Below are 12333 nucleotides of genomic sequence, written 5' to 3'. Positions count from 1 at the left end.
CTCATAAAATTGCAAAGCTTCTGTAAGGCAAAAGACACTGTCAATAAGACAAAAAGGCCACCAACAGATTGGGAAAGGATCTTTACCAATCCTAAATCATATAGGGGACTAGTATCTAATATATATAACTAACTCAAGAAGATGGACTCCAGAAAATAAAATAACCCTATTCATCAAATACTCTTACATGAGCTGAGGATATTACTTGGTGATAGAGGTTTGCTTAGCTTATAGAAGCCCTAAGTTCTGTCTTCATGCACATGTGTGTGTGCATGCGCACATACACACACACATACACACACATACATACCACGCCTTTCAAATTGATTTATAAAAGCATTTCTAAGTTTACATATTAGAAATTGTAGGGAGAGATATATTTTGTAATAAAATGTGGTTTTTGACACAAATCTTATTACTATATACTCTTACCATGATTTAGGTAAAATTACTTGTTTTTTACTTAAGAAAAAAGTTAAGCTTAGTTTATTTTTTAAAGTAAATATTCAATAAATACAAACATTTTCACATAAGCCACTAAAGCACATCACACTAAAAATACAATATGGATTTTATATGCCATCTTTTCTGTATACCCATAGTATTAAGGTAACAGATGCCTGTCCTATGAGATATCTTTTTCAAAACCACAAAAATAATAGCCAGTGAGGAAATAGTTCCCTATCATAGCAAACAGTGTGAGACTTTTTAAACCTCTGGTTCTTAGAAGCCGAGAAATCCTTCAAGTCCAGTTATCTTGACTTTCTCCTTACTCTACAAGGCTGAGTTAGTAATTCTTCTTCCAAAGAAGAGTTTGGGTTAACTTGGTTTTAGATATCTAATAGCAGTTCTTATTCTATCACTGATTTCATTTCATATTTATTAGAAGAAAAGTAATTTACTTATTCTTAGGTGTAGTATTGGTCATTGTCCAATTTAGCAGGCTTAAGGTCACCATCCAAAATAACAAATAGTGTATTAAAGTTAGTGTGGTAGCAACTGAACTCAAAATGAGTGGCTGAGCTCTAAGACATCTCTTGGTTCTTTCTTATATAACCTTAAAGTTATATTTAGAAACAAACAGTTGCAACTCAACCCAAGGAATAAAATTCTAAAGAACTGACTGTAAATACTCTGGGAATAGCTGCTATTGTCTTATCTATTTCAGCTGTTGTAAACATCTTGAACATTGTATATTATTATTGTATCATATTATCTGCAGTTAGCTAAAATGTATGTTGAGTACAAATAAAATATCTTATAATTTGAAATGACAAGTCAGTTTGTAACTTGTTATGGCAAAAATCAAGTATTTGGAAAATATATCATTTCCTAGGACCTCAGCTGTCCTAAAGACTATGTTGATTCGTATAAAGTGACTGGATTAGGCCACCATGACCTAGTTTCACTGCTATAACTGCTATCCTCCCCAAATACTAGAGTCAATAGTATACAGCCTAACTGGGTTTAATATGTTTAATCCAACTTAGCATTCTTAAAGTTGCTGAAAGATAACTTTACCCAGTTAGCGTTCTTTGTAGTTTTGGAATAATTCGGTTTAAAATGTTTTGACTTAATATATAATCATTTAGCTACCTTCTACTACATAATCAAAGAACATTTTTGTAACAGTGGTTTTACCTACATTTTTAATGATGGTAAGTACTTTTCAACTTGTTTTCTAATTTTTTATGTCTCCATAGTAAGCATCAGTTGTTTCACCTTTTATTGGTTTAACTATTTCTTAATGTTTTCTTTTTATGTCATTAGACAAACGAAAATGATTTAAGAAAATTTTTCTCCCAATATGGGTCTGTAAAAGAAGTGAAGATTGTTAATGACAGAGCTGGAGTGTCCAAAGGGTTAGTATCATTGCACATAATATAGAGAATAATGAGTTGTATTTTGTTGGCTTAGGTTTTATATGCTAATATATTTCGTCTTCATTTTTATAGTAGAGAATTTTATATCCTATTTTTCTCATACGTTCTCTCTTTCTCTCCTCCCCATCTTTCTGTCTGTCTCTCTGTTATCCTTCTCCCCTCTCCCCTTGTGTGTGTGTGTGTGTGTGTGTGTGTGTGTGTGTGTGTGTGTGTGTGTGTTTTAGTAGGGTAAAGGGGGACTGTAATATTAGTTAGTCTAAAACCTTACCATTATACGGACCAAGGAGCCATTCAGGATAATATGACAAAAATGTTGAGTGGGAAATATATATCAGCTAAAGAAGCAGATGCTTTTAGAATTGTATTTTTGTTTTAAACAATAAGAGAGTTTATTTGAAAATTGCTAACCTCAAAGAATATCTGGTCTGTGGTTCAGAATCTAGTTCGGGAGCAAATAAATACTACCATTCTAATGGGAATGATTACTTGTCAAATCAAGAATTGTGATGACTTTGGGGTTTTAGATTAGGAAACCACTTGAATGCTTTAAGCAGGGCTTAATGGGCCATACTAGGAGGAACATGGAAGAAAAACAATGGTACTAAGCAATACAGATTTTTAACTCCTGACTCAAGAGATTTCAGAGGGAAAGAATATTAGTAGGTTGCCTAGAGACCATTCTTATGATATTTTGGCAAAGTAAGTGGTTGCTTTCTGCCCTTGTCCCAAAATTTGCCTGAGGAAAAATTGAAAAGTTTTATATTATTGGTGTTAACAGAGGAGACTTAAAGAGAGCCTAATATTGACTCTGTTGTTTTTATTAGCAGTCTGTCTTATGTATATAATCTATAATGAAAAGGAACAAGCTGAGCAAGAAAAAAATACAAAATGTGCAGTTTGAGGAAAAAGAGAGTGCCAGGAGACATAATACAACTAAGACTAGTTGCTCAAAGAAGTAAAAGTAGTTTAAGAAAAGTCTTAAAATTTTTTTAGGAAGTTCAGTTGAATAAAGGGACTGGTGACCTCAGAACAAGATCCCACACAGTTAACCTGCCAACTTATAGAAAGGAAATAAAGAGAGGGGTACGCAGCGAAGGAAACTATGGGCAACAAAATGCTGGTATAAATGTACTTGAACAAGAAGACTGAGTTCAGCCTCAGCAAGCAGCAAAGCTTGGCAAGCTTCAGCCACATGGTTCTGGCTTTAGAGTCAAAAATACAAGAAAAAGGTTATAGAATCTTCCTCTGTGGCTAAGAAAAGCTGCTTATGCCAAGCATGTGTCAGCGATGTTCCTACATGTAGGCCCAGATAGGACCTGCATGAAGCTGTGATGGTAAAACCTGTATTTCATTGGATACCAAAGATGTTGGAGGTGCCAGGGACATGGGATACCTGCTGAGGAATGCTGTAGATGCATGAGAGAAGTGTGTTGCAGTCAACAAAGCTGAAAGGAGTTGGAGATCTAAAGAGTGCTTTGACATCGGACATGGCCTTGCAGGATTGGAGTTTGCCCTGCTGGTTTTCAGTCGTTCTTGGTCCAGTATTCCTTACTGTGCTCTCTCCTCCCCCTTCTACAATGATAACGTATACTCTATGCCATTGTATGTTGGAAGTATGTGTTAGCCTTTTTGATTTTGATTTTATAGGGGATTACAGTTAAAAGATTGCCTTGAATATCAAAAGAGACTTTGAACTTTGGATTTTTAAATGGTGTTGAAACTGTGATAAGCTATAGGGATTTTTGAAGTCGGACTAAATGCATTTTCATTATAATATGGAAATGAGCCTATGGGGGCCAAGGAATGGAATGTGATGGTTTGAAAGACAAGGTTTCCCCAAGGCTCATATATCTGAATGTTTGGTCATCACCGAGAGGTGTTTTTGAAAATATTAGGAAGTATGACTTTATTGGAGGAAGTGTCACTGGGGGTGGGCTTTGGGTGCTCAAAAGCCCAAGCTAGGCCCAGTGTCTCTCTCTTCCTGCTGCTCGGTATTGTTGAACTCTTGGCTCCTTCTCCAGCACCATGTCTATCATTGTTCCCCCATGCCCCCACCATGATGACAGTGGACTAAACCTCTGAAATTGTAAGCAAGTTGCAATTAAATGCTTTCCTTTATAAGAGTTGCTATGTTCATACTGATTAAGGAAAGAATTCAAGAGAAAATGTTCTAAACATATATGCACCAAACACCGATGCACTTAATTTCGCAAAACAAGAATTACCAGTGTACAAAGACACAGACTAACCCTAACACAATAATAATGGGTCATTTAAATACTCTAGTCTCACTAATAAATCATTCTAACAGAAAATAGAACAACGTCTAAGTTAAATGACATCATAGATCAAATTGACCTTGAATCTACAGAACATTACATTGCAGAATACACATTCTTCTGATTGGCTCATACAACTTTTTCTAAAATAGATCATGTAATAGGATGCAAAGCAAAGCTTATCAAATGAAAAACTGATTTTTTTTTATTCTGAGCACAGTGAGATAAATTTAGAAATAAACAGTTTAGAACATGGAGACGTTTTCTAGAATGACGATTGGATCATCAAAAATTAAGTAAATTTATAAATTTTGAGAATTAAATATGTAAAATCATAACATATGCAAACCTATGAAATCGAATGAAATCATAAAGGGGGATTTGTAGCTGAAAATAAAAGCATTTAGAATCAGACTTCAGGTAAATAGTAATATACCTTGTAGCTTTGGGAAAGAATAAGAACAAACCAAAAAAAAAGTCAATAAAAGCAAAGAATCGAGATNAAAAAGACAAAAATTAATGAAATGGAAATGGGGGAAAGAACCAACAGTGTTTTGGAAAGAAACAAGATCCATAAGCTCTTAGCTAAACTAACAAAATTAGATCTAAAATGGAAGCGATTGCAACAGATAATGAATTTCAAAAATTACAGTCATTTCAGGACATTTTAAGACATATATTCCACTAAATTGGAAAAGTGAAATGATAAATTTGTAGACAACACAACAAAGATAATATTGTAAAAACTTAAGCCAGTGTATAACAGCAACAGTGAGATACAGAAACAAACAGCAGCAAGGAAACTAAGACTAAACTGGTTTATAAGAGATGATGAGAATGGGGCTGGAGAGATGGCTCAGTTAGAGCACTTGCTGCTCTGCCAGAGCAGTTCCTACAACACAGCCATCTGTAACTCTAGTTCCGAAGGATCTCACACCCTCTTCTAGCCTCCTTGGACACTAAGCACAGGAGTACACATTCAAAGCTTCATGTGCGGGCTGGAGAGATGGCTCAGCGGTTAAGAGCACTGACTGCTCTTCCGAAGGTCCTGAGTTCAATTCCCAGCAACCACGTGGTGGCTCACAACCATCCGTAAATAGATTTGGCGCCCTCTTCTGGAGTGTCTGAAGACACCTACAGTGTACTTACATATAATAAATAAATAAATCCTTAAAAAAAAAACAAAAACAAAACTTCATGTGCATAAATTAAAATAAAAAGTGTAACCCCAAATGATAAAACACCTTAATGACCTAAGACCTGAAACTAAAACCTATAAAAACATTTCAAGGTATTGGCATAACGTAATAGTACTGCAGTCACTCAGGGAAAACACTAACAATTAACAACTGGTATTTCATTAAATTCAAAAGCTTCTGCACACAAAGGAAACAATCAAGTGAAGAGATAGCTTATAGAATAAGAGAAGATCTTTCCTAACTATACATCAGACAGAACTGTTATCTACAATATACAAAAAAATTTAAACAGCCAAAACAAAGCAATCCAGTCTGTAAATGAGCTAATGAAATGAGAAGACAATATTCAAAATCAAATTATAATTGTCCAACAAATGTATAGGAATATATTTAACCTTGTGTCATCAGAAAAATACAAGTGAAAACTTCATTGAGATTCTTATGCCAGTCAGAATGACAGTCACTAATAAAACAAATCCTGGCAATGATGCAGAAGGAAGGCAATCCTTATTTACTGTGAGTAGATAAAAAAAAAATGCAGTTTATGTATATGGCCATAAAGAAGAATGAAGTCATGTTGGAAAATGAATGCAACTGAAGATATGTTAAGCAAATTAAGTGGGTCTTATGCAGATATCATATGCTTTATTTCATGACTGAGCCATAGACATTACAGATAAATAAGACTCCGGTATGAGCACAAAAGCACACACAAAGACCAAAGAAATAGAAGACCCAGAAATAAGCCCACACCGCCACATGATTCTCAACAAAGATCCCAAAAATCATACACTGGAAAAAAGTCAGTGTAAAAATAGTATTTGGACAAACAGGAAAGAGAAATTTCTTTCTTTAAAAAAAAAGTTACTTTGATGTTAGTGATATAGCCAGGTAGTAGAGCACTTGCTGAGAATGTAGGAAGACCTTTTTTTCCCCAATACAAAAGTAAACAGACATTAAACAAGAAGGAATACTTGGTACAGTAATTATGAGTTATAAAATGATAATTATAATATTTAGCATTATTAACAGGAGTTTAATGTCTAAACAGCACTCATACTTGGTAGCTATGTTTTATTTCTTTTTCCTAGAATTTAGCTTTTGGGCATAATGTACATCATACATATATCTTTTTTCTTTTTTTAACCTTTGAAAACAGTCTCTCTGTGTATCCCAGGCTGAGCGAGAACTCAGTTCTTTTTCCTATGCTCCCTAATTGCTGGGGTTGTTTGCTTGCCAAAATTAAATACAAGAATTTTTTTTAATCTAGTTTGTATTTTTATTGCTGTTGCTTGGAAAATATACTAGTTGTCATCGTATTAGTTTATTGTAACAGTAATTAAATATTAAATGGTGAATATGTAAAGGTCTATATAAGTATTAGAAATTTTATATTGAAATATTTTATTGTTTTTTAATGAATCTTTTTTGTGTATTTATTTTATTTTTATGAGTACACTGTTGCTGTCTTCAGACACACCAGAAGAGGGCATCAGATCCCATTATAGATGGTTGTGAGCCACCATGTGGTTGCTGGGGATTGAACTCAGGACCTCTGGAAGAGCAGTCAGTGCTCTAAACCGCTGAGCCATCTCTCCAGTCCCGAAATATTTTATTGTTGATTTTTTTTTTTTTACTTTGATTACTCTAAGGCAAAATTTGTAGTTTTTATAAGTTGTCTTGTTTTCTAAGGAAATTACAGGGCTAAAGATGTATTCAGTGGTAAGCACTTGCCTTGTATGTACAAGGCCTTTGTTTTTATCCACAACCTGTAGGAGGAAGAAAAAAGAAAGAAAGAAGTCAAAGATGATTGTTTTGGTCTGAAATCTGTCTTATCCCAGTCTTTAACCCAGAACATAAATCTCTCGTGTGCTTGCATCTCAGTGCTACAACTCTGAAGGTTCCTGAGTTCCTTATCCCTTCAGTCCCCTTCACTTTGAAAAGCAAGGATGACGTATTAATCTGTGGTTCCCATGCTGGTACAGCATACAGAAAGACTTATTTTTTTACAGTGGCCAATATTTTAGAAGTAAAAATATTAATACAGGTTTAGGCATATAGTTCAGTGGTTTAAAAAAAAAACTTGCATGCCTTAGGTTGAATCCCCAGAACTGCAAAATAAAATGTAATTTGATGTTCTAAGAAAATGGTAATAAGGCCGGGCAGTGGTGGCGCACGCCTTTAATCCCAGCACTTGGGAGGCAGAGGCAGGTGGATTTCTGAGTTCGAGGCCAGCCTGGTCTGCAGAGTGAGTTCCAGGATGACCAGGGCTACACAGAGAAGTTTCTGTCTCGAAAAAAAAACAAAAAACAAAAAACAAAAAAAACCAAAAATAGAAAAAAAAAGAAAGAAAAAAAAAGAAAATGGTAATAATTTAATGCATTTATTTAGGTATGGTTTCATCACTTTTGAAACTCAAGAAGATGCACAAAAAATCTTACAAGAGGTAAGTTCTTTCATTGTATTTAATTTGTGGTTTGGAACATATTTCTGTGAAACTAATCCTTTATGGTAGTATAATGGTATAGTGCAAGTACAGTGATCCATTTGTATACAGGTATGTGTGAATACATGCAAGTGTGTGTATGTGTGTGTGTGCATTTATATTAAGATTGCCATTGACGCCAGTGAGTTCCAGGACAGCCAGGGCTATTCAGAGAAGTTTGTGTCTCGGAAAAAAAAAACAACAATAAACAAACAAACAAACAAAAAGATTGCCATTGACCTCTAATAAGCAGTCTGAAGTCATTCCAAGTCATCCAGAGACTGCCCCACTTGGAGATCCATCCCATAAACAACCACCAAACCCAGAAACTATAGCAGATGCCAACAAGAGCTTGCTGACAGGAGCCTGATATAGCTGTCTCCTGAGAGGCTCTGCCAGATCCTGACTAATACAGAAGTAGATGCCCACAGTCACCCATTAGGTGGAACACAGGGCCCCCAATGAAGGAGCTAGAGAAAGTACCCAAGGAGCTGAAGGGGTTTGCAGCCCCATAGGAGGAACATCAGTATGAACTAACCAGTACCTCCAGAACTCCTTGTGACTAACCCACCAATCAAAGAAAACACATGGTGGGTATTTGTGGCTCTAGCTGTATATGTAGCAGAGGATAGCCTAGTCGGTCATCAATGGGAGGAGAGGCCCTAGATCCTGTGAAGGTTCTATACCCTAGTATAGGGGAATGCCAGGGCCACGAATGGGAGTGGGTGGGTCGGGGAGCAGGGGGAGGGGATAGGGGATTTTCAGAGAGGAAACTAGGAAAGGGTTTAACATTTGAAATGCAAATAAAGAAAATAACTTATTAAAAAAAGATACAGTGTGTTTTGCTTTATTTGCTTAAACTGGTAATTTGAGAATATATCTCTGTGATGCATAGGATTTTTTTTAATTCCTTAGAAACACTACAAATGTAAACTACTAGAATAAGATTACCTGAGATTATTTCCTTCCTTTGAAATACTTTTCATAACCCAAGAACTTTCATTAATAGAATGGATATAGCCTGTAGTTTATTTTGATAGTTTTTAACTTATAGCAAGTATAAACATTTAACCTTTTTAGAAGAAAGTAATTTAATTAATTATATATTATTAAGATCATACATAGTCAATTCTTATCCATAGTAGTTTTATATTCTGTAAAGTCACCATAAATACTGAATTAGTGAATACTGAACTTCTGGTGTTCCTAGTTGAAGAAGGTACCAAAAGTTCCTCTAGTCACAATATTATTGCTACCAGTAAATCAACATATAACCTGGTTTTATGTGCTTATATTTAAAGAAATTGTGTTAGCAATAATTTGTATTATCACAAAGACCTGAGAGAGAGTATTTAAAAGTGTTAAGATTATTTTAGCTCATGATTTCACAGGTTTCAGCTCATAGCTGGCTGATTCTGTTGCAGGGTCTTGCGCAAGGCAGAACATTCCTGATTAGTGAGTAGTCAGAAAGCAGAGAAAGGCTAAGGAAGAGAGCAATGATAAGCTGTAGTTCTCAAGAGCATATGTCCTATGACTTTCATTTCCTCCAACTAAGTGTTACCTTTAGATTTTCCACCATTCCCCAATAATGCTATCAAATTATTGACTCATAAGTAATCTGTTAAGTCAGATCCCTTATCATCTGATCATCTCCTATGGTTGGATCTATCAGTTGACTTTATTGGAAGAAGGGTGGACACTTCATATCCAAGCCATAATAGACATTATATTTAATAATTGTTGAATCATTAATATTAGATTCATGGCCAATAGCACTATATCCATACTTGAATTATAAGCATGTCAACATGTTTTCTCCATAAAGCATTTGACAACCTTCTTGTACTTAGGAACACTAGCTAATGCTTCAACACCTGGAAGCCATTTTATTTTATTTTAAAGCATATAATGCGAAAAGAATATCTAAAGGGATATGATTAAAATATCATAGCTAGAGCAAGAATAAAATCAACTTTGATCTTACCTGAGTACTTGTGTGTTAGACTACTCACATTTTCTGTAAATGTCTACTAATAACCTTGAAATAACTACAAATAGTGGTTCAGAAATTGGAAATAAATTTTAAAGAATATATAAGTTACAAATACAGTCAGCAAGTTAATGATGAATACTAAATACTACATCACCTGGATTCATAACTGCCGAACCAAGATAAAGATAGATTATTTGAACCTAGGAACCATCTTTTTTAGTCTGGGGGATGTAGCTCAGTTTGTAGCATACTAATTCCCAATACCACATAGACAGGCAATATGGCACATGTCTACAATCACAGCACTTGAGAGGTAGAGGACAAAGGATCAGAAGTTCACAGTCATAAGATAACATATCCAGTTTGAAGCCATCCTGTGATCCATAAAACATTTTTTAAAAGAAGAAAAAAAGTCATACAATGTCTGCCAATTTCATACTGGGTTTTGTCACTGATTTTTACAAATCATTGTGTCAAAATGACTGATTTTTTTCTTTATTTTAGGCTGAAAAACTTAATTATAAGGATAAGAAACTCAACATTGGTCCAGCAATAAGAAAACAACAAGTAGGGATTCCTCGTATGTATTGAGAACTAATGGACTTTTAAAATATTTTACATAGTCCTTTTGTGAAATATTAGGCTCCTCTAGAACTTTTATTAAAATATCCTCTTTCTTTTATGTAATAAATTTATTTTAGCAAATGTGGTGCTTATATAAAACTTCTTACCAAAAATTAAAATTCTTTGGTTTGAGGGTGTAGGAGAAATATACCTGAACAATATTAAGTATATTCTATTAACAACATTTTAAAAGAAAAATCTTTTAACTAATTAGCAAATAAAGTACTGTGTATCATGATAGCATTTTCTTTTTGTTGAGATCACTTTTTACCCTCCCCCAGAGCCTTCCCACCCATCCAACTCCATACCTCCTCCCTCTCTCTCTCTCTCTCTTGCACACGCACACACACCAGGCAATTAAAAACAATTTTAACACATTTTTTTAAAAAGTGAAAAAGCATCAAACACACAGGAATAGAACTTACAAAAACAGTCAGAAACCATAATATATAAGCAAAAGACAGTATTTTTTAATGCTCTAACAAATTAATATGAAACCAAAAAAAATCTACAGAATGCCATTGAGTTCATTTTGCATTGGCTATCTACTTCTGGGCATGAGGCCTACTCAGTGAAACTCCACTGGAGAAAACAAAACTTTTCCTTTATAAGCAGTTGTCAGTTGCAAATAGCTACTGGTTAGGGATGGAAGCTCATGTCTACTTCCTCCCTTCAGCCTTTGTGTATGCTGCTGCTGTCTCTGTGGATTCATATGTAGGTCAGTCTTGTTGTGTCTGACACTGTTTCCTTGGTGTCAGTCCATTCCAACTGTTTCTTTGAATCTTTCTGCCTCCTCTTCCACATAGCTCCCTGAGCCCTGATGTCAGCGGAGGGGGAGTTGATGAAGACATCCCATTTAAGATGTTCCAAAAGTATTCCAAAGTCTGTCACTCTCTATTCATTACCCAGTTGTGGGTCTCTGAATTATTTCTCATCTCCTGCAGAAGGAATGGACACTTCTGATGATGACTGAGTGAGGAACTGGATCTAAGGGTCTAGGAGAGTGTCATTAGGAATCATTTTATTGCTATGTTACATTACCAGAACAGTAGCATTTGGTTTTTCCCTAGGTCCATGGCCTATTTAGCCACTACTTCAGCAATGTCAGGCATAGGTTCCATCTTGTGGAGTGGCCCTTAAATATTGTCAGATAGTGGTTGATTACTCTCACAGTGATTACTCTCACATTTGTGCCACTATTATGCTAGTGTATCATGAAGACAGTTTACTGTTGTAGATGACAGGATTTCTAGCTGGGTTAGCATAGAGTACCTTCCAGTATTACAAACACCAGTCAATAGTGGTAAAGGTTCTGGTTAGGCACCAGCTCAATTTTTCCATGTTCAATAAAATATTTAAATGTTGTATTCAGAAATAGGACCTTACCATCAATTTTTCAAGAGCAACCAATAACTTTGGCAATAGCTTGGATTGTTCAAGGGTCTCCATGGGGCTCCTTTGGCCAACAACTCAATTAGATGTAACCCATTTCTGGCCCTGTAGATTTTATTTGGTGGCTAGAGATCTCTAGTTTGGGACATCATCTCTCCATTTATTTGGATACTCCATTTAGATATCTTGTATAAATGTATTTTAAGAAGCTTCTATAGTAGTAGGTTTACATAGAGCCCCTCAAATGGCCCTTAGTGTTGCTGTCCCCCTACATACTCTTTTCCTTACCCCACTCTTACCTATGCCCTCTCTATTTAATCTTTCCATTTCAGTCTCTCCCCATTCCCCCATCGCTCTATAACCATAGACTATCTTTCTAGGAGGATCTTCTAAACCCCCCCCCCTGTATCTTACTCTACACCTAAGCATGACTATACAGATTGTATCATACTTATTTAAAGTCTTTTTTTTTTTTTTT

At 35.3% G+C, this 12333-nt stretch overlaps 1 protein-coding gene across 5 annotated transcripts in view; it reads left to right on the top strand.

The window, feature by feature from the left end:
- The window catches only part of Boll (boule homolog, RNA binding protein), a 97574-nt gene that overhangs the window by 5698 nt on the left and 79543 nt on the right, over positions 1–12333 (top strand). For 3 of the 5 annotated variants that reach the window (XM_029538918.1, XM_021198437.2, XM_021198439.1), the window contains exons 3-5: positions 1771–1862; positions 7753–7807; positions 10344–10419. In XM_029538918.1, coding sequence (XP_029394778.1) covers positions 1771–1862; positions 7753–7807; positions 10344–10419 — 223 coding nt within the window. The remainder of the gene's footprint in view (positions 1–1770; positions 1863–7752; positions 7808–10343; positions 10420–12333) is intronic. The other 2 variants (XM_029538919.1, XM_021198438.1) reach the window with 2 other exon arrangements.

The sequence above is a fragment of the Mus pahari genome, chromosome 5 (assembly GCF_900095145.1).
Source record: "Mus pahari chromosome 5, PAHARI_EIJ_v1.1, whole genome shotgun sequence".
Classification (NCBI taxonomy): Eukaryota; Metazoa; Chordata; class Mammalia; order Rodentia; family Muridae; genus Mus; species Mus pahari.
The sequence above is the reverse complement of the archived record's forward strand: the minus strand, read 5'-3'. Positions and strand labels throughout refer to the sequence as shown.